The sequence below is a fragment of the Apodemus sylvaticus genome, chromosome 20 (genome assembly GCF_947179515.1).
Source record: "Apodemus sylvaticus chromosome 20, mApoSyl1.1, whole genome shotgun sequence".
Taxonomy (NCBI): domain Eukaryota; kingdom Metazoa; phylum Chordata; class Mammalia; order Rodentia; family Muridae; genus Apodemus; species Apodemus sylvaticus.
The window spans coordinates 50,932,082-50,956,131 of record NC_067491.1 but is presented as its reverse complement, the minus strand read 5'-3'; the positions used below and the strand labels follow the sequence as shown (position 1 = coordinate 50,956,131).

The window sequence follows — 24,050 nt, the reverse complement described above, 5'->3', positions numbered from 1 at the left end:
GGCTCTGTCTGAAAAGAACATGGCACTGGGGGGGGGGAGGGGTAGCACAGAGAGCCTCCCTACACTGAAAGGCATCAAGAAGCCTCCTGAGTCAGGCTGCTGAGCTGCCCACAGCTCCCCCTCCTCCAGCCCTGGGAGAGCCTGGTTGAGGACCTTCACCTGCCTTCACAGCCACCATCTCGCATGAGCAGATGAAGGCTAAGAACAGTAGCTATGTCCTGGTGTGTTATGGAGATTGAATGACGAGACATGCTAAAAGTCTATTCCTAACAAGGTAGAGTGTGGGACGGGCACATAAGATGTACGCATGTCTGCGCATAAGCACATAGGGACAGATGTAACTGCCTGCACACGTGTGCTGGCTGCTACCACATAGCGTCATCTGTTTTCGTAACGTGCCTGTGTGCTGGCTTGCTGTTAGCTTGCCTCAGAGGACCCAAGTGTGCTTCCGGACAGAGCCCCACTGCTCGGACCACTGTTTCATACCTGATCGCTCGTTGGCCCCAGGCTTAATTTTGGGCATCACTTACTTGACCTCTCCTCTTTAGGTAGCAGAGCCAAAGTCCAGAGTTAAAATTAATTCCAAATCTGTAGAGGAAAAAGCTCTCTGCCTTTTCTATTTTGGTCTCTCTTTTTTTTTTTTTCATGTGAGGGGTTTCCTCAAAATCCAGTGACCCTTGACTGTCTCTTCAAATTGAAGAGACAGTGGCCACCCACGTGGGCTCACTACCTCTCTTCTGAGGTCTGCATGATCTGCTGCCTCTGACCTCTGTTTCTGGAACAGCTGGTCTGCTCCAGGAAGGAGTTGCTAACACTAAGAGGGTGTGCTTTGATCTTTTGGGATTATTTGACTCCCAATCCTGGTGTGGAGGCAACTCTGTTAGCTTTCCCAAAAGACTGCTAGGATGGAAATACTAAAGGCTTCCTAGTATGGACTGTGGCTGAGTCTAAACCTGTACAAGGACGGCATGAGGACTGGAGCACAGCCAGGGAAGGGTAGTGACCCCTCCCTGCTCCGGCCGAGCTGGCCGCCCGCCCGCAGTCCCATGGTCCTGCTAGGACTGTTAAGACTTGCTACAGGTCTATGCACCTACTGTGCGCTCTCCCTGGAGGGATTAGGCCTTATGTTCTCGTGGCTTCTTTTGGGTCTCAGCTCACGCAGCCTTGAGGGAAGCATTCCCTCATGACAATGGAATCTCTCCACCTGCTCCCTGTTACCTCCTGCCTGCGTGTGTGTACCTGTGGAGGCCAGAAGAGGTTCTTCGATCCCATGGAATTGAAGCAATAGATGCTTGTGAGCTACCCTGTGGGTCCTGGGTCTTGAACTAGGATCCTCTAGAACATCCAATGCTCTTAACCACTGAGTTCTCGCTCCTCAGAAATAATTTAGTCCCCCATCTCCTGCGCCCAGCCCACTTATTAGTCCAAAAGATGGGACCCAGAGTTTGAGATCTTTCCTCCATGTTCTGAGTTTTCTTGCCTTCAGACTAGATTGCATTGACTGCAGTTTTAAGTTATTTCTTGAATCCACCTCGGTCCACACCTCCCATCATGCTCTATTCCAGACCATGCTTATCCTACAGATGTTGAGGCAATGGCTTTCCATGTTAGACAACATGGCCCGGTCCAGTCTGTCCCACAGCAGACTTTATGCCATGCCATGCCTGGTCCCTGCCGGAGACAATGCTCCTCACTGTCCAGACCCAAGACACGGGAGCCTCGTCCTGTCATGCCCGCTGTTCCTTGTGTCTGTAGACACAGTGTGTGCCTTTGGCCTGTGAGCTTCGGGTTGAGCCAGTTCTGACAGGATCAGCTTCTTTCCTGCATCTGGCAGGTTCTGAAGCTCGAATGTCAATTCCAGAGCTATCTGCACAGGTCCTGGGTCCTTACGGTGCTGGGTTCAGCACACATCAGTCGCTGCGCCCAGTCCTTCTGGGAGTCTCATGTCGGCTGTTACCAGCTTTGCCCTCAGGACTCCCAGAGCATGATCCCTTTCCTCTCCAGACGGTGCCTGAAGAACATGGTCCTCTCCAGCCCTGAGCACTCCCCACGCTCTCACCTGCAGTGGAAACCTCCAGTGATCCTGTGGAGCTTGCCCCGCTTCTCCATTTCCAGGGCCTCTGGCGCCCCTGCTACTCACCTTGCAAGACTCTGGGCTCTTACTCTCTGCCATGACTCAATACTGTAGCTTCCAGAACTGTGCTGCACAGCTGGGTGCGCCTGCGCCTCCCAGATATTCCAGCTGCTGAGGCTTTACTGTGCAGACGCCCAGGCTGCCTCCCCGAAAGACAGAAGGCAGCATCTCTTTAGTGGATGGACCAAAGCCAGGGCTATAGGTCATAATACTCATTGCGGTGATCAGCAGTTTGCTACTTCGGGTAACGGAATGTCACAGCCATTAGCATTTGAAGAATATTTATTGGTATGGGAAAATGCTCACAATGTTAAGGGAAGCAGGGTACAAATCTGTAAACACAGCATGATCCCAATCTTGTAGTAAAATAAATTATATATGCATAGAAAAAATATAGGAAAGGAATAATACACTAAACATTAACAGTGATGCTCTCAGGGGTGGAGGACTTGGGTCAACAGCTAGTTTTATTGATTCCGCAGTTGCTAAACATTCTACAAGAAGCATGTATGACTCTGATAGACAAGGTGGGGGGAGAGAAAGTGGATATAGATTGATACCTAGTCCTGGGGCAGCGAGCCTCGCGGGCTAGGGCACAGTTCAGTCACTTGCAAAGCTTCATTCATCCTGTGTCACATATAGAGGAAGAGTAGCATTTGCCCTGTCTGCCACTAAAGACCGCTGGACACACGAAAGGGTCACAGACGTCTGGGAGCTTTTCTCTAAGGACTTCCAATGCCTTGCTTTAGGACGTGCTTTCCCATCGCCCTCTGCTTGCAAGTCCAGTGTAGGTCAAAGGCTGTAAACTGCAGTGGTCACCGTCTGACCCCTCTCACTGGAGAAGGGCTGGCCCACACTGCCGCTCTCTGACCTATGGGAGTCCAGGTCTTCATCTAAACTCTGCTACCTGACCAAGCTTCTCTTTCCCATGCAGGCACCTCCCTGATGGCAACGCCAGAGACTGCTGCTCCAATAGTTATTGCTTAAAATGGTCTGAGAAGGGCCTTCAGCTCCCTCCGTCTCAAAGCCTCTGGCTAGTTGGTCCTGCATGCAACGAGGAAGGTGCAGGCGTTGGGCCCACAGCCGGCCTGACTTGCTGAGGGTCTGGGACGCTAAGACAATCTCTGGAAAGGCTCTGCCTGGTGACAGGGTGATGTTCCAGAGAAGACTCGGAGCTTGGTGCCCAGTGCTCTGTGTGCAAGGTGAAGCTACTCCTTCTTTTAAAAAATCCATAAGAAAAAATAAATTAAGTGCCTAGATGCAAGAGCTGCATGGTGAAAGGGACTTTCTGGGAGCGTCGGAGCACAGCTACAGGACTGTGCAAGCGTCTGCCCAGAGGCAGGGTGGCATTTCACCGGGCACAGCATGCGTCAGCAGGCTGACACTCACGGAAAAGTTATCTGACCAGAGATTATAGAAATACTCTCAAAATGGATTTGTAGAATGAAAGAAAAAATAACTAAGTTCCTGTTTTCTCTGAATTTTTTTCACTTAAGCTAAAATTATGAATTGCAGAATAAAATGAAAATTTTATTGGTGGTGCCGTTGGCTAAAACAGGGCCCACCACAAACTCTTCTCAACAGCACTGGGTGAGAGTCCTTTGACTATGAGCAAGGCATGTCTCCGGCCACACTGTCACACACACACTATTTTCTGGGTCAACATGAGAGCTGCTAGGTAAGTGGAGTCGTGGGTTTGCCGTGCCTTGGACAGTGTTTCTTTTCTCTCGCCTTGGGTGTACACACTGACCCCTGAGCCCCAATGGAATCTGAGGAGTGGATACCGAAGGCCTCCGGCCTCCCGCCCCCACTGACATCTTCTGCTGCTTGCACTGTGCCTCTTTAATCCACTAGCCTTCTCTTCTGCCTCTGCGTGGGGGTGGGGCTCAGAGTCCAAGCAAGCAAACATGTTTGAAATGAACACACACCTTAGCGATAGCTATTGCTCTCTGAGGGCTCCCTTCAGAGTAAATTTTAAGAACTTCCTGGCATTTCTCTGGCAGCTCCAAGGCCAGGGACAACTGAGGGTAAATGCATTCTTGCCAATGCTATGCACGTTGCTGCGTTCTGGAAAGAGGCTGCACAATGACAGGGGTGGGGAGGGGGCGAGCAGGTGGAGAAAGACCTTGAAACATAAACCGTGCAGTGGTCTCCTTAGCCCGCATAGCCATAAAGAAACACACACAGATGGCTACATTGAATCATCCCCAATGTTTTATTTCATTTAAAGTTTTAAAAGGCAGTGGTCAAGCACATAATCTATGTGTGCATATATCTATGTATGCGTATCCACACACACATACATATATGAAAGAAACCAACCCCTTTTCAACTTTAGCCACTGATCACCTTGGCCTGCTGTCTACGTGATTGCACGTCTACTTCATATGACCATTTCTAAGAGTACAAATAAACAGCCTTCATCAGTTTAATAGTAACTATTTGTGTTTCTTTTTTTTAAATAAATAAAGTTACCATTAAACTGATCACATATGGTAGAAAGGTAGAACACACAAATACACACAGAGACCCCTGTTTAAAACATGTGACATACGAATGACCTTTATGTACAAATGGGTGCTGTTGGCGCCCTACCCCAGCACAGGCCACAAAAGAACTCCCTCTACCTGGGAGCCCCATCCTCTCTGTCGCCTGGAGGATGAGTGTGTACTTGGCACCCTGAAGGATACCTCAGGATGCACGCTGTGGACACAATGGCATATGGTGGTCCAGCCCTACGGTACTAGTAGTGTTCAGGAACAAGGGATAAATAGGCACGTGTAGCTGCCTGAACTAAACCATCATTTCTAACGCCTCAGAGAGAGAAATGTAATCTCAAGTTTTAGCTAAGTGACATACAAACTTTTAAGAGTGTAATAGGTTTGTAAGTCTGGGGCCGTGTGTGTATGTGTGTGGTGTGTGTGTGTATGTGTGTTTCCACATCTGTATAAAACTGAAATGAAGGGTGGGCTGGGCTTCCGCACAGCTGCCAGGCCGGCTTCCTCAGGCGGTGCTGGTCTAAGGAGTCACGTGCCTCAGCCCTTCCACACCAGCTCCTCGGGCTCTCTGGGCCTCAGGTCGCTGGAGAGACTCAGCAGGGGCGGTTTACACGAGTGGGTGGAAGGACGCGGTTGAATCTTCGGCTAGGAATCCCGGCACCAAGTCGGCCAGATCTGACCAGGGCTCCTCTGCCGAGCGAAGTCCCGTACTCTGTCCTGGTGCAATGGGATGGCTGCTTCTGCTTCTAGCCCCGCAACTCTGCCTAGCTGCAGCTCTGCATAGATGCCTCAATGTTGCAGAAAACACAGGGTTACCTCTTAAATATCTGGATTCCCAATGAGTAAACCAGTTAATGTGTTTCTAGCCAAAGCAAGGGCATAGACTTTTAGAGAAAGATCCCCCTGGAGCTACAGAGGAAAGACGCGGATAAAAGCCGTACTGAGCGTGGAGCAGGTGGCGACGCCTCAGTCTGTGTCCGAGCTGGTCTCTTCGATGACAGGGTACTGGCTGAGTGCTTCCTCCAAAGGCGTTATTGTCCCGTCAGGTTTTAGTCCCATTGGCTTAAGCAACTCCTCTCTGGAAAAAGAGAGAAAAGAAAGAGAAAAAAAAGTATTCAACAGCATCACACGCACACCCTCCCCCACCCAAACCCACAGCCTTTTAAAAAGAGAAGTCCTTAAAAACCAAAGTATTTTCTCTCAAGCTCTCTGTGTCCTTGTAATAGAAAGATGAAAGGGGCCTGGAGAAAGAGGGACATGAAAGGCTTCACCCACACAAGCCAAACCTAAGCCAATTAAAGGAGGAGAAGTCAAGGCCCAAATGCTCTGACAAGGAGCAGTCTCTCCGGGTTTGAATAATTAACTTTATTTTCCCCTCGTGGATTTGTGTTGTCTTAGAGAAGCTGAGGCCCCTGAGTTCCACCTGCTCAACTCAGAGTTAAAGTCACGTTTCATTTAATGGAGTCAGTTGGTCAGGATTGGGTGGCTTCCATCATCTCTGACTCACAACATTGGTTGGTTCATTTCAAATCAGTCCGATTTCCCCACATTTTTTCCCTCTCTCTCTCTCTCTTTCCTTCTCTTTGTTTAAAACACCATTGCTTTTGTTTGTGGCAGTTTAATTATGGGATTGACAGCCATTTTAATCTCTTCAAAGCTCCCCAACTGTCTGTCTTCACCTAATCCAATTGTATCCACTCCACAAGTTACAGCTTCATCTAAGATGATTAATTATTGATTAAGCCTATCAAAAAGCACCAGGACAGACTTGTCTTTTCATAGGCCTTCCCTATTCCATGGAGACTGGGCCGATGTACCTACTGAGTTGCTAGCTCCGACCCTCTACTCCCGGCAGGACAGGCCGTCAGAGCTCAGGGGCGGCTTAGCACTCATTCCTCATGGAGATGGGCATCCCTGTCTGAGACCGTGCTGCCGCAACAGCTGTGAGGTGAGGGGAACATGGCACTCACTTCCCCCCAGCCATGCCACTGTGCAGCAAAACCCGGGAGAGAAGGGGAGGGGAGGGAGGGGAGGGAGGGGAGGGAGGGGAGGCGAGCTGAGCTCAGTGAGGGTTAAAGCAGCAGGAGCCTAGGCGAGTAGGCCTGGCTAGCACCAGAGGGGAACTTCTGAGGCCAGAGTCTGTTTGGGAAATGTGGATGGCTGACCGGCTGGCTAAACGGCTCCTGCATGTTCTACGCAGGCAATAGGATCAAAGTCATATAGCTTTACATTGGAAGGCACCTCAGAGATCATTTAGTCCAACTCCCCTCTTTAAAGGAGGCAGAGCGCCTTACCCAAGGCCACTGCGTGGAAGGCAGAGTCCACTGCTCAGCAAGGATGTGAACAGGGCTGCCCCCTGCTGCACAGAAGAGAAAGGGCAGGGCGCAGCGGCTGCCCGGGATGAATGGCTGAACAGCAGACCCAAGAGGCCACGGACCGGACCGGGAAAGGTCCTGAGAGAACTCCTGAGAGGAAGCATGGCCACACTCCCTGGGGAGGCAGGGGAGGCACCACAGATGAGAGCCTGTGCCAGGCAACGGAGACTGTCAGCTCACCTTCTGCTGTGTTCTTGTGAGGCTGGACCAGGGACCAGAGTTTAGGGAGCAGAGGTTCAAGGACGCAGTGAGGGGCAAGAGGCAGAGGGCAGGCAACTAGAGAGGAAGAAGCTTCGCATCTCCCGTGTACATGCCTGCTGGTTCACAGCCTCTGCGCGTGTGCTAGACACACGGGAGCGCTGGCAGACACGGAAGGAAGGCATTAGGAGGTCACTGGAACGGTGCATGGAAAACGACAGACAAATGGACTACGGCTGAGGCGGGGAAAGGCAGCTGTGGAAGGGGCTGGCAAAGGTGAGCAGGAGAGCGTCCCCGTGGCTCTGGGGTGGGTATGAAGGACACAGCCCACAGAGCCAGAACCCAGGAGAGAAAGAGCCAGTGAAAACTGCTCAGCTTTCCAGGACACAGAGCGCTTCAGCCGCCTCTGCAGCAAGCATACAGAAGTGCCAGTGCAGAGCCACTAGCAATTCTCCAGTTGCTATGACCCACACACAATCTAGAGTTCCTATTTTCTAGTTCTGCCTGGGATAGAAACTCTGTGATACTGACTACAACAACTGATGCAAAGGAAGGGGCAGCTTTGTGGAATGGCCCCCTGAAGACAGAGAATTCTAGGTCGGAAGGTTACAAGAGCTGGCTCAGCTGTAAAAACAAGAGCCGGGCTCAAATGTCAAAACCTAAACGCAAGCCCAAACCCAGCCAAGCAAACTGAAAGACAGAATTTAACACACCGGGAGACCTGGTTTAAAGGTGTTGGTAACTGCGGGCAATGAGGGCTGGAAGGGCTGGGTAGGTGGTGAGGGGAAGCACAGGAGAGGCAAGGGCCTACCCAAGACAGAGACGGACTGCCCAGCACACACACCGTCCCTGCCAGCACTGCCACAATTAGACTTCCACAGCAACAGTCAACACTGGGGCTAGCAGCCAGTGTGAGCTCCCAGCCACCTCCTCTGCAGTCCCAGGAAGAGTATTTCCAGATCAAGCTTCTGTTTATCACAACCCTTTAGTTCAACTTTATAACTGGCAACAATTAAGACACAGTTTTATGATCAAATTACAAGAGTTAATTTATAGAATAAAGGTCACCCATCTTTAAATTCTCAACTATTCTCAAGCATTTTTGATACACCCCGTATCACCCCTCCATTACAATGGAAGCTCCTCAGAAGGCACGGATTATTTCCTTTTCCACATGGCCCCATGCAATGCTTGCATACGCTGACATTTCTGTAGGAAGGGCATCAGTGAAGTTTGGCCACAAAGTCACGCATTCATGCAAATAAATTCAGACAGCAATGTAATGTTGTTCGAAGAGCAAGCAGATTATAAGTTAGGAAGTCTAGAGCCCAGATTTTTCCACTTACCGGCTGTGTGATCTTGGGCATGTCTTAAGTCTTACTTTCCCATCTGTAAAATGGGGGTCATGATAATACTAGCTCTGCCTACCTCCCATGCTGACACAAGAAGCCCAGCCCAGCAGTGGCAGCAACAACAGCAGCAGTACAGGTCTAAGGGCCCTGTAACTGTAGAGGACTCAAGTGTTTACTGTGGGGGAGTGAAAGGCACACAGAGGTTTAGAAGGCAGACCTGGGTTCTAATGCTACAACTACAGCAAATTGACTGGAAGACCTTGAAAGCTCTAAATTTTGATTTTATTTTCTGTAAAACTGGATCAGGAACACTCAGCTCATTAAGCGGTGACGAAAGCACAGACCACAGCGTACACTCAGTGTGTGGAGCAGCTGGGACACATTTGGAACTCACGGGCTGTTCCTTACATGTTTGCAGAAAGCTTCCCTTCCTGATAGAATGGTGGTGGGGAAGGGGAGGTAATGGTCCCTGTCCTTAAGAAGCTTCAGTCAGTTTGGAACACAAACACACACATACATACACACACACACACACACACACACACACACACCACAGACAGACAGACAGACACACACACATTTCGAAAGAATTACAGAGCAGCAGATCAAGAAGCTTAAGACAGTCGACAAGCAGTGCCCTCCCTTGCCTGAGCCTCACAGTCCGCCTGTATGTGCTACTCATTTGTTCAAGGAGATTTCCTGTCCTGTGGGGAGCAGGAACAGATCATGAGCTAGCTTGTGACTGCTTTACATACCAACCCTGCATTGCTTCTCCCACTCTCCGACTGATTTTCTGTTCTTCTCTGTCCTAACGCTAGCACCTTACAAACACCAACCAAGACTTCAGCTCTGGAGACTCACTGCGTAGTGCATGCTCTGTCAGCTGCACTGTCAGCTGTGTGTCCATGTCAGTAAGGGATGGACAGAGTCGGAACCTATTTATCAACACCACAGCAATGTTCCGTCACCATCGTATGGCGATGCACAAGCAGAAGGGACATTACTACAGGCTCTGTGCAGGAGGCAGACTCGGGGACACATTGTAATGAATGGCAGTGAGAAGACATGGCGTCACAGGGGAGAGGCACAGAAGCAAGAGTTAGTTTTGTGCAGGACTGGCAAGCAGGCCGGCTCAGCTGAGGAAAAGGGAAAAGAAAGGTCAAAGTGCTACGAGGTGTGGCGGGCTAGAAACCTGGGTGCACCGGCCAACGAGTGGCACTGAGTCCCAAGGTACCGAGGCCTCCTATTTCAAGAGCCACCTCCCACATCTAAGAGTCCTCATTGAAAATAAGCACTATTGCAAACTTTGAAAGCTACAAATGGTACTGCTCTGACATACTAAGGAAAGTCTGTTGTGTGATTTACTCAGTCAGTTTTAGTGTCCTCTGTGATCTAGCACGGGGCCTTAGAGAGCAGAGCCTCAGTTAAGCACGAGCTCCACTTAGCCGGCCTTCTCACACAAGTCGTGTGTCTGGAGGCCCCTTATGACTAAGCCATGAACAAGACTGGCTAAACCTGAAAGCAGATTTGTTCTCATCAAGATGTATGGATTCAGGAAAAGATTACTAATCTTCAGGAAAGTCTGCTATAGAATCAAGAAAGGATTATTAATCCACAGGAGATCATGTTATAGAAATAGGAAATGCCAAGGAATGCTTTCCAAGGATTTACTGCTCTCTGCTCGACTGGGCTCATCTTGGGGCAGAGACCCATGTCCTCTCAGGCTGTGACTTTCATCTAGAACAGAGCACACAGTAGGTGCTTGGTGAATGTTTGCCGAAAGGACAAAGTACCTAGCTTTGGCCTAAATAGAGAACAGCAGAGGACTCTGGACTGTAACAGCTTTCATGATGAGTCCCCATCATCAGATGATGCTGACAGCCCGGCAGAAATCAACCACCATGGGGGACAGACTCAGTTTCTTGTGCCTGAGACATTAGGAGTTCTGGATTCCAGCCTCGAATCTTCTACTTGTCTGTTACAAGTCCTTGGGAAAGCCATTTGCCTCTGAGCTATAAAATGAGGGATTGGACAAAATGATCCCCAATACTCCATACTAATTTTAAGAATAAGTATCAGTCTACTAAAAAATGTTGAATCACTTAAAACGCTACTGGGGTTTTTAAGACACTCAAAATCACTATCTTAATCCTTTCTTCCTAACGGTAAACGTAGCACCTGCCTGTCAATGACATATAGTACGGCCACAAACCTTTTCTGCCAGCAACTGATTGAATGATTACTAAAGCAATGGCAAGTACCACACACAGGATCCAGAAGGCATCATGGCCTTCACTGAGCCTTTTTATGAAGAGTTACCACTGGCCCTAAATTTATGATGGTTCTCTCTAAATCATGATGGCTGGGTGTTCAATGAACACCTTGAATGAAATGTATATCAGGATTAAGATATTCACATAGCAACAACTGCTTTATACTTACCTTCAGTGCTATATACAGGCCTTAACATAGTTAAGACTGACCCCGTTATCACCACAAAGTACAGTGATGTCTACTGGATAAAGAGCCCATTCTAGGCACTGGGACAGTATCATGGCGGGCTTCTCATGTGATCAGGCATCTGGCCAGGGAAGAGATAAGCCTCCAAGAATGTTCAACTGGAACGAAACATCATTTAGAAATTTGGTCTTACTAAACGATAAGGAATCATAGTCTATAAGGATGTGGCCAGGCAAGAGGACACAGATAAAGCAGTCCAAGAAAAGAAACCCTATTTTGACACAGTCTAACTCTTGGGACTGCCAAGGGAAACAATAATAATATAATAATAATAATCAAAAGGTTCTTAAATCTAGGGGTGGGAACTTAAGGGATTTAAACGTACTTAAAACTTTTCTGTTCTTTATAATATTTTTTCCCAGATATATTTTAACATCTTCCTGTTGGTGTAATACTCTCTGATAGCTCCTCAGAACGGGAGAGTGGGTCACACTGTTTTAGGGTGTCAAGTTCCTACATGACTCCCCCAGCAGTGAGGGTCAGTATCTGGGCTCAGACAGTAACACGCCCAACTGCACAGTATGGACTGGTCTGTGTATGTGTGATACCTGACTTGACCTGGAAGCCAGCGAAGATTCTTGCCCACAGCACGTGTTGTGCAGGATAAACAAAGCATTCATTCACGAGCACGTGTGAAAGCAGGACCCAATCACGCAGTTGGTAAAAGCACATCCTTGTTTCCCACTTGTACATCTCCCAAGAGTCCCTTCGAATTTACCTATACGAGTTTCAGCTTCCCGCTTGCCACTTAGCTTGATAACGACTCAAAAATCATTCCCTTGTTTTCAAGGGCTCTTCTTTCTTGTCTGCTCTGTGCACTACAGGGCAGTATTGACACATGGGGTTAATGACAGGGTCTGTAATGAAACAACAGTCATGCAAACACCAGTCTGCTCTTTTGATAAAACAGCATGTTAGAGACCTGTTCGCCTCCCTCTAATTGAGCACTACATAATAGTTCCGATCCCTTTGTGTAACATATTTTGTTCTATGATTAGAAAAGAAGAAAAAGGGGAAGACCTACGAATCACTGCTTCCTTTAATCACCCTGATTAATTCTTGTTTTAATGAGGGCGCTGCTATTTAGTCATGTTCTGCTACATCCTTGTTTTGTTGACTTCTGTTCAATGTATAACAAAACCCGAGACAGGATAATTGGGAGCCGTGACTTTGGCACTGGGATTCCTGTTCTTAATGTGAGGTTGGCCTGGAAAAAGAGCCCTGACATGTACATCAGTCATTTCATATAGACGTTGGGATGAGACATTAGTATATAAATGAAGTATTTTAATGAACATAAAATGCCTATGGGGATGGAACCTGTGATAGGCCAGAGGGCGTGGCTCTGCAGTGAGGAGTCGCAAGCCTCTCAAGTGCACTGGGTTCTTTCTCACTGCTGGTAATAATCCCTCGTAGTGCCTGCAGGAGTGTGGTGGCCTTTGGGGTGGATACTGCCTCTTCACCGTTCGTCTAACAGCTTCCTAGTACACCTGGTTAAATGGATTGTTCACCAGGACATCAACAGAGGAGAAATAATGCAAATGGTGGCTTTCCCACAGCAAATAAAAGGTCTTCCAACTGCATCCTAATAAATAATTCTGCAACCTTCCACTCAGCCTTTATCACTGTGGTCTAGGATAGGGCACCATGGGGAAAGCTAAACGTGTGTGTAAATATGTCAAATCCCAAGATCAAAGGACACGGACACTGATCATACTACCACGCCCTTCCACTTCAGGATGGGATTGGGAATGGCCTAAAACTTCCCCCAAGGAAGCCAGTTTAAAGTTAAGATTTAGCAGTGTGATGACATGTAAGAATCTGTTAGGATACCACATTCATTCTTTGAAAAACAACGACAAAATCCAGCTATAACAAAGGACGGTAGAGCTCTTACTGTCTCCTCATCGAGCAATTACTTAGCTAGGAGCTCTCTCGGGATGGAGTAGGAAACTGAGTGTGGGCTCTCTCTCTCTCCGCACGCTGATCTGCAATCTGTCAAGGTAAGCATGCTCACTGCTGGGTTTTGGTGCTTTGTACTTATTTAAAATTTAGGTCTCATTTAAAAATAATCACACAGACAAACTGTTCAGAGTTGCTGGTACGTTTTCAGCAGTGTGTTCCACGGGGTGTCACATCACTGCCTGCTCTTGTCAGGCAGCCCAGCTCCGATGTTCTATCCTTAACAACCTCCCTTCCTGTCCTACTGAGCGCACAGCTCATCTTAGTGACCGACAGGGTACACATGTGGAAGCAGGTTTTACATTCTGAAGCACTGAGTTAGCTTTTTATTATTCTCATTTCTGTTAGAAGACAGCATGCAAAGCTTCTAAAATTCTGCTATGGTCTCATGTTAGATAGCACAGTTAAGGACACGTTAGAGGATGAGGAGTTAGGGACACTGTAGGAAGAACACATTTAGTTCTATCCTAAGTAATGGCATTCTTTATTACGTCTTGGTAACATCTTGAGAAAACTCTCCCTGCTGTCCAGGTGACAAGATCACCGAGGGAGCCAGCATGCCCTCGAGTGCAGCAGCGCAGACACACCTCTGACACGTGCTCCCAAACGGAGGGCCCGAAAGTCAGAGAGAGGTGACTGAGGATGGACAGTATTTTTATCTCGTTTTGCTAATTGTCAAATGCCATTTCAGCTCGTGCTTAAACCAAGCACTCAGTGACTTTTAGTCGTGAATACAAAGGGTACGTGACATCTGCCTTAGGTGTCTAGCCACGGAGAGAATCCCCTATAACCTGCAGAGGCACTGAGTCAGGCCTCTCGAGCTAACCCCGCTGCTTCCTGTATGGCGTGCCGGGGTAGCAGCATCCAGCTATGCTTGGCTGAGCTGTCATGGATGGGGAGCAGTGCTGCAGGTCAGACACACGAGGCAGGCTGCTGCGGACACTGCACACTGACATGACAGTCAATGTCCAACTAAGGGAAGGGAAGGGAGGGGAAGGCAAAACTGACTTCAGTTCAATTCAGTACGTAAACTGGCCTTTTAAATGCACAATCTACTAAATAAGTACTAAGATAGGTTCCAGTCTCTTTTTCTCCTTAGAGAACACCCTAATTTGGATTAACCACACTTCAAGCGTTCAGTAGTCAGTTCCCACAACAGACAGTGTAGACCCAAAGGATCTTCTGTTTTAAGATTAAGACCTTTGAACCTCAAGACTTTTGTTGTTGCCTACATTAGGTTGTGCAATGCTTATAAAAGGTTGTATTTCTGAAATGTGCCCAAAAAGTATATCCTAGACTAACCCCTCAAAGACATGTGCAACTATAGGTTTGCTATTTCTGTGAGATGAACAATAGGATTATTGACATTGAAAAAAGTCGTGTGTCTCTTACTTTCTAGATGTAAATCAATAACAACTGCCTGGGTTAAAAAAGCAATCTCTTGATTCAAGTGTACTAACCCTAAATTTGACGCCAGCACTAAGATTGCCAGGTCCCACCCATCAGCATGGTGGGATGGGAGGCACGGTTGGCGGCAGGGCGTGGCTGAGCAAAGTGCTGGAAGAACAGGCGTTGCTCACTTACTGACAGTTTGTGCTGGAGAAGCAAATGGACAGGAGTCTGGGGGGAGAATGGTCAGTCAACCCATCTGGTTTCAGACAAGGAAATGAAGGGACAGGAGGGGCAGAAACAGCTTTAACTGAGATGCCCTTGCCACTGCCCAGCATGGCGAAGGCCCTGTCACCATGGGCGTGTGCTGCTGCTGGGGAAGGCAGCCGCTCGGGGCAGGCACACAGGACTGGCGACCTGCAGCCATCAGGGACTCTAGTCCCCTGCTTGAGTGTAGGGGCTTATGTTTGCTTTCCAAGTCTGAGAAGGAGAGAGGAGGTGGAGAGGCAGGTAAGGAATCTCAAATGACATTTTCTGCAACCTTATACCTCAGGCTTGACTGCTAAATAGCATAATTACTTTAGATGAAAGAAATCCACACCACTTATTTAAGTTAGTTGGCTACGGCCCACATTTCTTTAAGGTATTCCTTTAAGCCTTTACTTTGATGAAGTTTGGCCAAGAAATGGGAATGACAACTACACTGAAGCCGTGAATCCTGCAGGTTATTCTATAGAGAAAATAAAAGAACAAGCAAACAAACAAACCCTGACCTTCAAATCTGGGTCAACCATTTCCATTCTCACTGTGTCACCACTGGGAAAGCAGAGGACACGGCCCTGAAGCGGCTCTCCGGAAAGCGGCTTCAGGGGCCATGGTTTCCTGGCCGTGAGCCCCTCAGGTCATGCCGTCTCCACATGAGGAATACATACATCTGACAAAGACACAGTCTTTACAGTAAACAAATCAAGACTGCTGAGAATGCTCCTGAGTCAATCCGCATTCAGTAAGCTGTCTTCTGATGGCTAAGCTCCTCACCACCTTTCCAAGTCTACCTGACATAAAGTTGCCAAGGGCATGAGTCCCTTAAGGAAGCAGCGTGTCTACACGAAGGCAGGATGGAAATGTGACCTCAATTCCACAGTAGTGATTTTACACTTTGTCACTATACCCTACCCAGGCTCAGGAACAGGACTTGGCATGACCAACCTTAGTAAGCACTTTGGCACAAGCCCCTGATGCTAAGTACCATCCTGGTGCGTCCTTCACATCTGCTCTCCTACGATGAAAAGAGGAAGAGTCTAGCGTCCAGGCCTTGGCTGTGCCACCTCCAGTCCATCCTCACTCACACTCCCTTCCTTGACAGTGCAGAGGAACTGCTGAGAGGATGACTAAGACGTGTTCTGGCAAACAGTGTGACAGACAGACAGACATTAATGCAGTGGACAGAGCAAAGGCCTTGAGTTCTGGAAAACGAAGCTCCTAGTCTCACTTTATCATAGAGCCGGAGACAGAGTGCATAGGTGACAGTTTTGTAAGCCATCAAGAGAAAATAGATTATCAGTAGCCATCAGCTTGGAAGGGTTTTGGGCATTTCTGTGGTCCTTGCATTTCCCATTGGCCAATGAGGCTTAATATACTACTTGAGCTCTTTGAAGAAAGATGCAGTATATGAAGTCCAAAGACTTAAAAGGATCAAGTCTCTCTCCCTACAATAAACGGTTGTCTTCATTTCTCTGTAGAGTGACGTCTCAAACTTGATGAGCAGTCCACACACCACTTCCTTTCCTGGGAAGACTCCCTGAACCTTTCAGACAGAATGAACTGCTCCTTTCCCCTGGGGCATACAGACCCTGATTGTCACCATTTCTATTTTGTATTCTGGAATAAACTATACAGCCATTTCTCCCACTAGAGTACCAGCTTTCCAAAGCTAGAAACTATCTCACTCACCATCAAATCTCCCCTGCCCTCCTAGCTTGGTGTCCTGTACATGGGAGCTCCTTGTACAGTACTGAACTTAAAGTCTACTTGGTTGTACGGCATCTTATTTTTTGTGAAAAGAGAAATGAAGCTTCAAACTAATAGATGGTACAACACAACAGACATGTGAGGCGCACGGAGCATGGCTGCTCCTTTGCACACTTGCTCAGGAGAACCTACTGTGGACCGTCACAGAGCTGCCACTGCCATTAGAGAGCAAATGTTAGGAAGCACACACAGGCAGACAGTATAAAACCCACCATGACTTACGACTGTCTTCAAATTTACTTTCACTTCAACTTTTTAACAGCAAACTAGGAGCCATCAAAGCCAACACAAGACACACTAGCTCTGTCTATGCACGCAAGCATCAGGACCACCTGCAGCCAGGCACCTGCTGGGTGCTTCTTAGTAAATGTACATCTTCCCTGAGACTGTGTAAGTCAAGCGCAAGTTGGGCATTTCAGAACTGGTGTTTAAGTGTTTACTTATTATTGGCAGCTTCTAAAATATGTACAAAATGTATAGATTTGTTTGAGATAAAAAAGGGAAGGGCCTCTTTGTCTTACATGAATTAATATATGCTTAATATAAGTCTATTCAAGTAACAGTTTCTATGACTGCTTATTAATTCCTTCTGGGAAATAACTTGTTGTTTCAAAATGTTACAAAATGTTAGAGAATTCAATTTGCAAACAGGCCTAATGTCTTTGAACAGCACAAGCACAGCAGTAAACTGTAATGCCAGGAAAGGGCAGATATTTGGGAGCAGGGCATGCAGTCCTCTGTAGGGAAAGGGCAGCCAGTGATCCTAGAACACTCTGTAGATAAGGAAGCGACTTGCTTTGAACCAGCATCTACACATTAGCACTGCTGCTGCAGAAAGCCTAAGAGTACAGAGTGTCAAAACAGCCATCTGCTCCAATGCAGTCAACACACAGTCCTCTCAGCTAAGTCTCCTGCTACAACCGCATCCCAAGCGTCCCCATCAGACCCGCCCCTCGCTATGGCTGTTCTATTCCAAGTGTTGTTTCTCTTGATGGATGATTATATGTTGAAGAGATTCACCTTTCCATGGTGGTTGTGCTGTCACCAACACAGACACACTCACTCAGGTACCTCAGAGGAAACAGTGGCTCAGTACATGACTGGAGAGTTAGACAGCACATCTAAGCCTCAGGGATCACCTTCCAGTAACTCACCGAAAACTAGTGTGGATTAGCGGATCTTGATTTAGTTATCTACAGTACGAACTATTTGGAAAGGAAGGAGGTGTGAAGCAAGAGGGAGGGGCGGATGGTGTTGGAATCCCTAGTTTGGTAAACTGCCTGCTTTAAAGAAAAAGTCCTTCATTTGAGCTATTTCTTTTTACTTCTTCCTGTTGCACAGATGGCATTTTATAATTCTTGGTTTCAGCAGCAACTCAAAAAGCAATACTGCAAACTTGCACATCAAAAGGGAAAGGAGAAAAAGCGCACCATGGTTTCAAACAAAATCCAAAACAGACGGAAACAAAAATACAAGCAGCAGCAAAATCACTGACCCTAACTTGCAGCGTCCTTTTGAAGACAGGGATGTTAGTTGGTTAATGTCACAGCCACCTCCTGCTAGGTCTGCCTCGGCACTGGGTGCTGACAGGCTGCAGTAATGCACATCAGAAGCGGCACATGGCGAGAAGCCATGGCGGCACAAAGCTGCTCCTGCCTCTGCCTCCCTGTCCCAACAGACGTGGAGGTCTAGAGTTGCTGTTCTATGGTAACTCTCAGTGAGAGAGACAAAGAAGTAGAACATTCTTAGAAACCAAGCAAAAAATGGATGGGAATACAATACCTGGAAAGTTTATCAAGCATGTTGACAAGTTTCATGGCTTCATATTCTTTTTGTTCTTCTGTCATTTCATCTATAGGGTTTGGCATTGGTTCCTCTAAATGACCAGTGATAAGATTAATGCTACAAAAAGAAAAAAAAGTTATGCTGTATGTTTTAGAATTATGCTCTTTCTATGCTCTTCTGGTCCAAATTATAAGTTAATTAAGAAAGAGTATAATAGCCAAAAAAAGGCAATAATTTCAATAGTAATTTTATTGTATAGAATTGCTATAGGAATGTTTATTATTATTATTATTATTATTATTATTATTATTAATTATTATTATTATTTTGCTTTGGAAATGGGCTTTTTACAAAATTAAAACTGACTACTTGCTAACTATTTTTTAAGTCATGGTTGCTTTTAAAAATTTAAAATTTGATTGGTGCCACTGAGTAACTAGCTTGGATGCACATCTTACTCACTAACTGTAAGGTGACAATACTTCCAGAAGTGAAATGAGAAAATCCATTCGTGATACAGCATAAAACAAACATGTCCCAAAAAGAGGGGAAAAAACCCTCGAGACAGAGGCATGCTAACAAGGAGGCTGCACTCTGGAAATGAGAGCATGCCGGTGCATAATCTCAGGAAATTAGTCCATTAGTGAGACCACAGAGGTGATGCGTGCTTAAAACAGTCAACAACAAAGCAGGAAAGTGAGTTTAGTTAGATCTGATCTGACTGAGGAAAAAAGTGAACGCTAGCTCACCAAGAGACAAATACAGCATGAATTTCTTATAAGCTTTGTATGACATTCTTACACCAAAGAAATTATACTCTGAAATAAAAGGCCACATTTCTGTCTTTTCTTTTGTATGGAGGAAGAAAATAAAGCACAGCTCTCTCAATGTCTGCTAAACAACAACACCTTCAAAACATTATTCTTGAGAAGACACGACTACCATAAAAGTATCTCATACCAACCAAGTACAGATTGTTTTAATGATCAAAATCATAATACCCCCGCAGAAAGCACAACAGTAACAAATGATCTTCTAAGGGCTTTCAGGGCCTGGCCAGAATAAGCAAACCGGTGAGGTGGTCAAGTACAAAGTGTGCAGTGTTAGGAGCTTGGGGTAAACGGAATGAGGAAAAGAATGTCACGTGAGCTAAGGAAAGACACTGAAGTCATTGCTCCTCAGGTGGCCAGTGTCCATTCCCATTTGAGACTGCTCAGTTACAGTGAATGTTAACGCATAAGTAACTACCACTTACCACTACCACACTTCCTGTTCTTTTTGCTATATTCCTCAAAGGCTACACACCATACAAATTCTTGTGGAAGGGGCTGCCTTTGCTGTCTTAGAAAACCATACTTAAAGTCTGTGTAGCTGTTCTTAGACAGGGCCTATGACTAGAACTGTAGTCAAAAAATTTGTTCAGCTGGACCTAATGGTGCATACCTGAGATCCCTGCTTGGGGCTGAAAGATTGGAGTATAAATTCAAAGCCAGCTTGAGTAACTTGCCAAGGTTTAAAGGGGGCTGAGTGGTAGGGCACTTGCTGAAAACCTAGGAGGTTGTGAGGCCATGCGTTAAATCCCTAGCACCTCCTCGTCCCTTAAAAAGGCAAATGAACAAATCAAGAAAACCTCTTGTTCCAATCAGTAAACATGTGCAAGATAGGACATCGCGGAGTCACTCGAGGAAAAGGTGGAAACAGGGCAAGCAAAAGATATGGGACCTCGAGGTCCTGCTGTTTGCTTCTAGCTATTCTCTACGGTGTTTCAGGAGCCTTGGGGTAACCTGAAAACAATATAGATTGGTCACTTATTCCTCGTTCTGACTACACTAGAATCACTTGGGGACCCAGAGCTGGCCTTACCTCAGATCAGCATATAAAGGTCGCCATGTTATCATGATGGACTAGGTTCAAGTGCCCCGTTCAGACACTGCTCTTAACTCTCCCTTTTAATGCCCACAGAAGAGAAAGAACCTCTAGCTAGATGCCATCACAAAATTGCTAAAGGGGGCCCTATTTTCTCAAAGTTTAGCATAAAGAGAACTGAACAAGGTTTCTGAGAAGAGATGCATGGAGATGCTGTGTTATTTGTTTGGGCACATGGTGCTTGCTACTTGCTAAGTTATAAAAACAACTAAATAAAGAAAATTATTACAGATTTACACCACTGTCAAGCAAAGGAAATGAGGTCTTATAGGAAGGGTGAGGAGACAGATAAGCAATGCTGAGTACACTCATCTGCCACTCGACAGAGAGAGAGAGACTTCTCACACGGACAGAGGTATGATGTGAGGAACCACGCCGGCAGACTTTTCAGAAGACAACTGTGTCCCTCAGAAACATGGCAGGAGACCCCGGTAAGGCCTGTGCTGCTGCAGGCCCACAGCAGTCAGGCACACTTAGGAACCTCTGCCTGCTTCTTTCCTCCGTGTCTTTGCTGTTGTTTGTCTTTTGAGATAGGGTTTCTTTGTGTACCTTGGCTGTTCTGAACTGGCTGTATAGACCACTCTTGAATTCAGAACTCTGCATGTCTCCGCCAGCCCAGTGCTGGGATTAAAGGTGTATACTGGTGGGATAACGTCTGTTTTCTAAGTGGGATTCTAGAATCCCCTGCTTGCTGTGAGGTTAGCTTCCAAGTGAGCATGAAGGCAGCATTCTCTCTCCCAGAGTGAGGCCCCTCCCCCATCCATGGAGACAACACCATAATACTCCTACACACACACACACACACACACACACACACACACACACACACACACACACCTCTCCTTAAACACGGGGCATAAACGCCGGTTCATGTCTCCCTTTAAACAGCTTTTGTCCCCATCATGATACTTGGGAATATAAACAAAACCACATAAAACATAAGCCAGGACAATGAACCGTGCCACTCTCTCACGAGAAAAATGCCAACACATGGTGGCAGAAGGCAGATGGGAGCTACCTCTCCCCTCCGGTCAGTCTCATATGTTTTCCAGAAGAGGAGGAAACAAATCATTGCACAACAATACTGCACAGTTGTATATTTGGGGATGAACACATACATACAATCAAAGACAGCATTTTTGTTTCAAAATCTTATTACTATGAAATTCTGAGGTTATTTTTGCTTTGTTTGAAGGCTGGGTCTTAGTTTCTTTAAGGACACTACTGCACTGGGCCTTTGGAGAATGATTTTATTCATTCATTCACTCATTCACCTCATTTTTCCTCCCTTTTCCCATCATTCCAGCCCTATGAGTCATTTTATCTTCCAATTAGGTGACAAGTGTCTGAACTCCTGTGAATACTAACCATGACTTTTCTAAAAAATATGATCATTACGTGAACACATTTCAATTATTTTACTCTTCCAACCATTGCTGTTTCTAGTTAATCTCAGCATCACAAAAAGAACTACACGGAAACTTCGCTCTACAAAAGCTTCAGCCTCTAAAGGCAAGAAAGGGAGAGTTACACTGCTGCAGTACTGGCCAGACCCACAGGGCCTAGACACGGCTCCGTGGGATTCCTGGTTCCTTCTGCACCGTCTTTCAAGTGCAGTATTGATAATCAGGTTTAAAAACCTATGGCTGGAGGGACCATAGCATCATTTAGCTAAATTTTTATGGCCTCAAATGCCTTCTAAACATCTCTGTTAATATCCATAGATGACATTACCTTAGGGAAGATAAACTGCTTCAGGGGAGCTTTTCTTTACAATAAATGGTGGTGAATGCGGAAACTCTTAGCTGCTCAAGATACTGAGAAAAAGGGACAGCTGAACTCAGCCCGACCCAGGACATTTGTATAAAGCCTCAAGGAATCCAGGGAAGAACACAGAGTGGGAGAGCGGGTGGACAGACGTGACATCTTCTTGGCATGGCACAGCAACTGCAGCCACCAACACGTGCAGTTGCCTGCACTGGTCAGGAACAGGAACAGGCCTGTCAACGGTCAGGCCTGAGCAGGGGAGGGGCTCAGGGGGGGCTACCACTGTTGCTAAACTCCTGGCCCCTCCGAGGTTCTGGGAAAGGAGGGTTCAGTGATTCAGATGTGCTCCACTGGTGAGCCCACCACACTGTAAGGATAGTTCTAAATCCATGGCCACACAGATGGCGAGAGTCAAACGCGGTGGATCACCAAACAGGCCAGACAGACATGGGCGTGGGAAAGGGATTTGTAGGGAAGGGCTGCTGACAGAGATAGGAGGGAGAAAAGAGAAACTGTAACACATATGTACTTTTTTGCAATTGTCGAGCCGGGTCACCAGAGCAGCACATGCATCCAGCTATGTGAGTACCCCTGCTCGATTCCCCGAGGTGGCTGCTATGCAAGACCATAGGCCTATGAGAGCTTGCAGTTCTTATAAAGATGCTGGAGAGCCACATTTTCTTCTGAAATAGCTGCATTCTAAATATTGACAAGTGGTTAAAATATTTTAAAGAGCACTTTTCAAAATGATAACAAAAGTATAAACAAACAAACAAAAAAAACCCCACTACATGGGACAAACAAAACATAACTGTGGGCAAAATTCTGCTTACAGGCTGATAAATCTGCACCCTCTACAGAGGTTTTAGGAAGAGACATTTCTCTATGTCTAGACCAGGAAGGAAGAAGGCGGCTGGTGTGTGGGAAGGCGAGCTAGGCTCCACAGGGCTAAGCCCAAAGTGTCTTTCCTGGGGCCTTCCCAGAACACTTGCCTCAAGCAACACCAAAGGCACTGAGCCAAGCCTAGATCTCCTGAGCCCCACCCTGGCTACCAGAGCTTCTCCACTGGGGCTGCTGACCAACTCAGTCAACAGTGAGCTTGGGTCAGCAGTTAAGAACACTAGCTGCTTTTGCAGAGAAACTGGCTTTGATTCCCGGTACCCACATAGGAGCTCACAACTGTCTGTGACTCTAGTTCCAGGAGATCTGACAGGCTCTTCTGGTCCCCCATGGGCATCTGACACGAACATGTGGTATAGACACACAAGTAGGCAAAAGACTCAAACAAAAAATAATTAAAAATGGATTAATGTAGTCAACAAACATTTATATGAAGACAGACATTTGATTTTAAATCCCATTTCCTCATGAAACTTACCTTCTTGCAAACAGAGGGGGAGAAGCAGACCTAAGGAGCTTAGGAGGGAGGTGCGGGGGCCCACACTTCACACGGCGCCACAGGCTGCACAGAGAGGAGAACAGACCTGAGCAAGACCTGGATGGGGTGGGGCAGCGCCTCTCTGGAGGAGGTGTGCTCCACACTGAGACACTCAGCACAGGTCAGGTGTTTGACAAGTAGTGAGAGGTCATATGATAAGAGCAGAGAGACAAGGTGCACACACACAAACCACAGTGAGAACCTTGGTTTTCAGTTGCTAGACAGTTGTAAGCAACTGACATTGATTCGTATTTTACAGGGATCGAGCCCAGGAACTGCTGAGCTGGAATGGAATGAAAGGTCCCAAGGCGGAATCAACAGGTCAGTTATGGTGATTTAAACCATTCCAGAGACGTGGGGGCAGAGCACTAGCCTGCGGTGCTAGAAGCCATGGCCCTGCCACTGCCACAGTAAATGGTGTGACTATTTACTGAAGGATGGTGAGCCCTAGCACTGCTGTCTTCATGGCTATCAGGGCGTGTGCAGACACACTGACTTTCTGGTTTGAAATGATGTGAACAACAGGGAAGCTGCGTGAAGGGCAAGCTCACGTTCCTTTCACTACTGCAGGGGAGTGGTAGGTAGAACACAGGGCAATTAAATCCCTAGCCTGCACCTTCTTTCCATTATTAGTTCCTACTGAAAGCATAGACACAACCCCTCTGGAAAATAAGA

General features: G+C 46.9%; 1 protein-coding gene across 6 annotated transcripts in view; it reads right to left on the bottom strand.

Moving 5' to 3' along the window:
• Positions 1–4,326: 4,326 nt before the first annotated feature.
• Positions 4,327–24,050, bottom strand: part of Ric8b (RIC8 guanine nucleotide exchange factor B) — a 97,336-nt gene continuing 77,612 nt past the window's right edge. The window contains exons 9-12 of one of the 6 annotated variants that reach the window (XR_007974575.1): positions 18,242–18,361; positions 11,796–11,895; positions 11,000–11,175; positions 5,618–5,710 (exon numbers count right to left, since the gene is read on the bottom strand). Coding sequence is in view for 5 of the 6 variants with exons in the window: in XM_052164817.1 (XP_052020777.1) it covers positions 5,599–5,710; positions 18,242–18,361 (232 nt within the window). In the remaining variant the exon portion in view is untranslated. Of the gene's footprint in view, positions 5,711–10,999; positions 11,176–11,795; positions 11,935–18,241; positions 18,362–24,050 lie in introns of those variants that run through there. The other 5 variants (XM_052164818.1, XM_052164817.1, XM_052164819.1 and 2 more) reach the window with 5 other exon arrangements.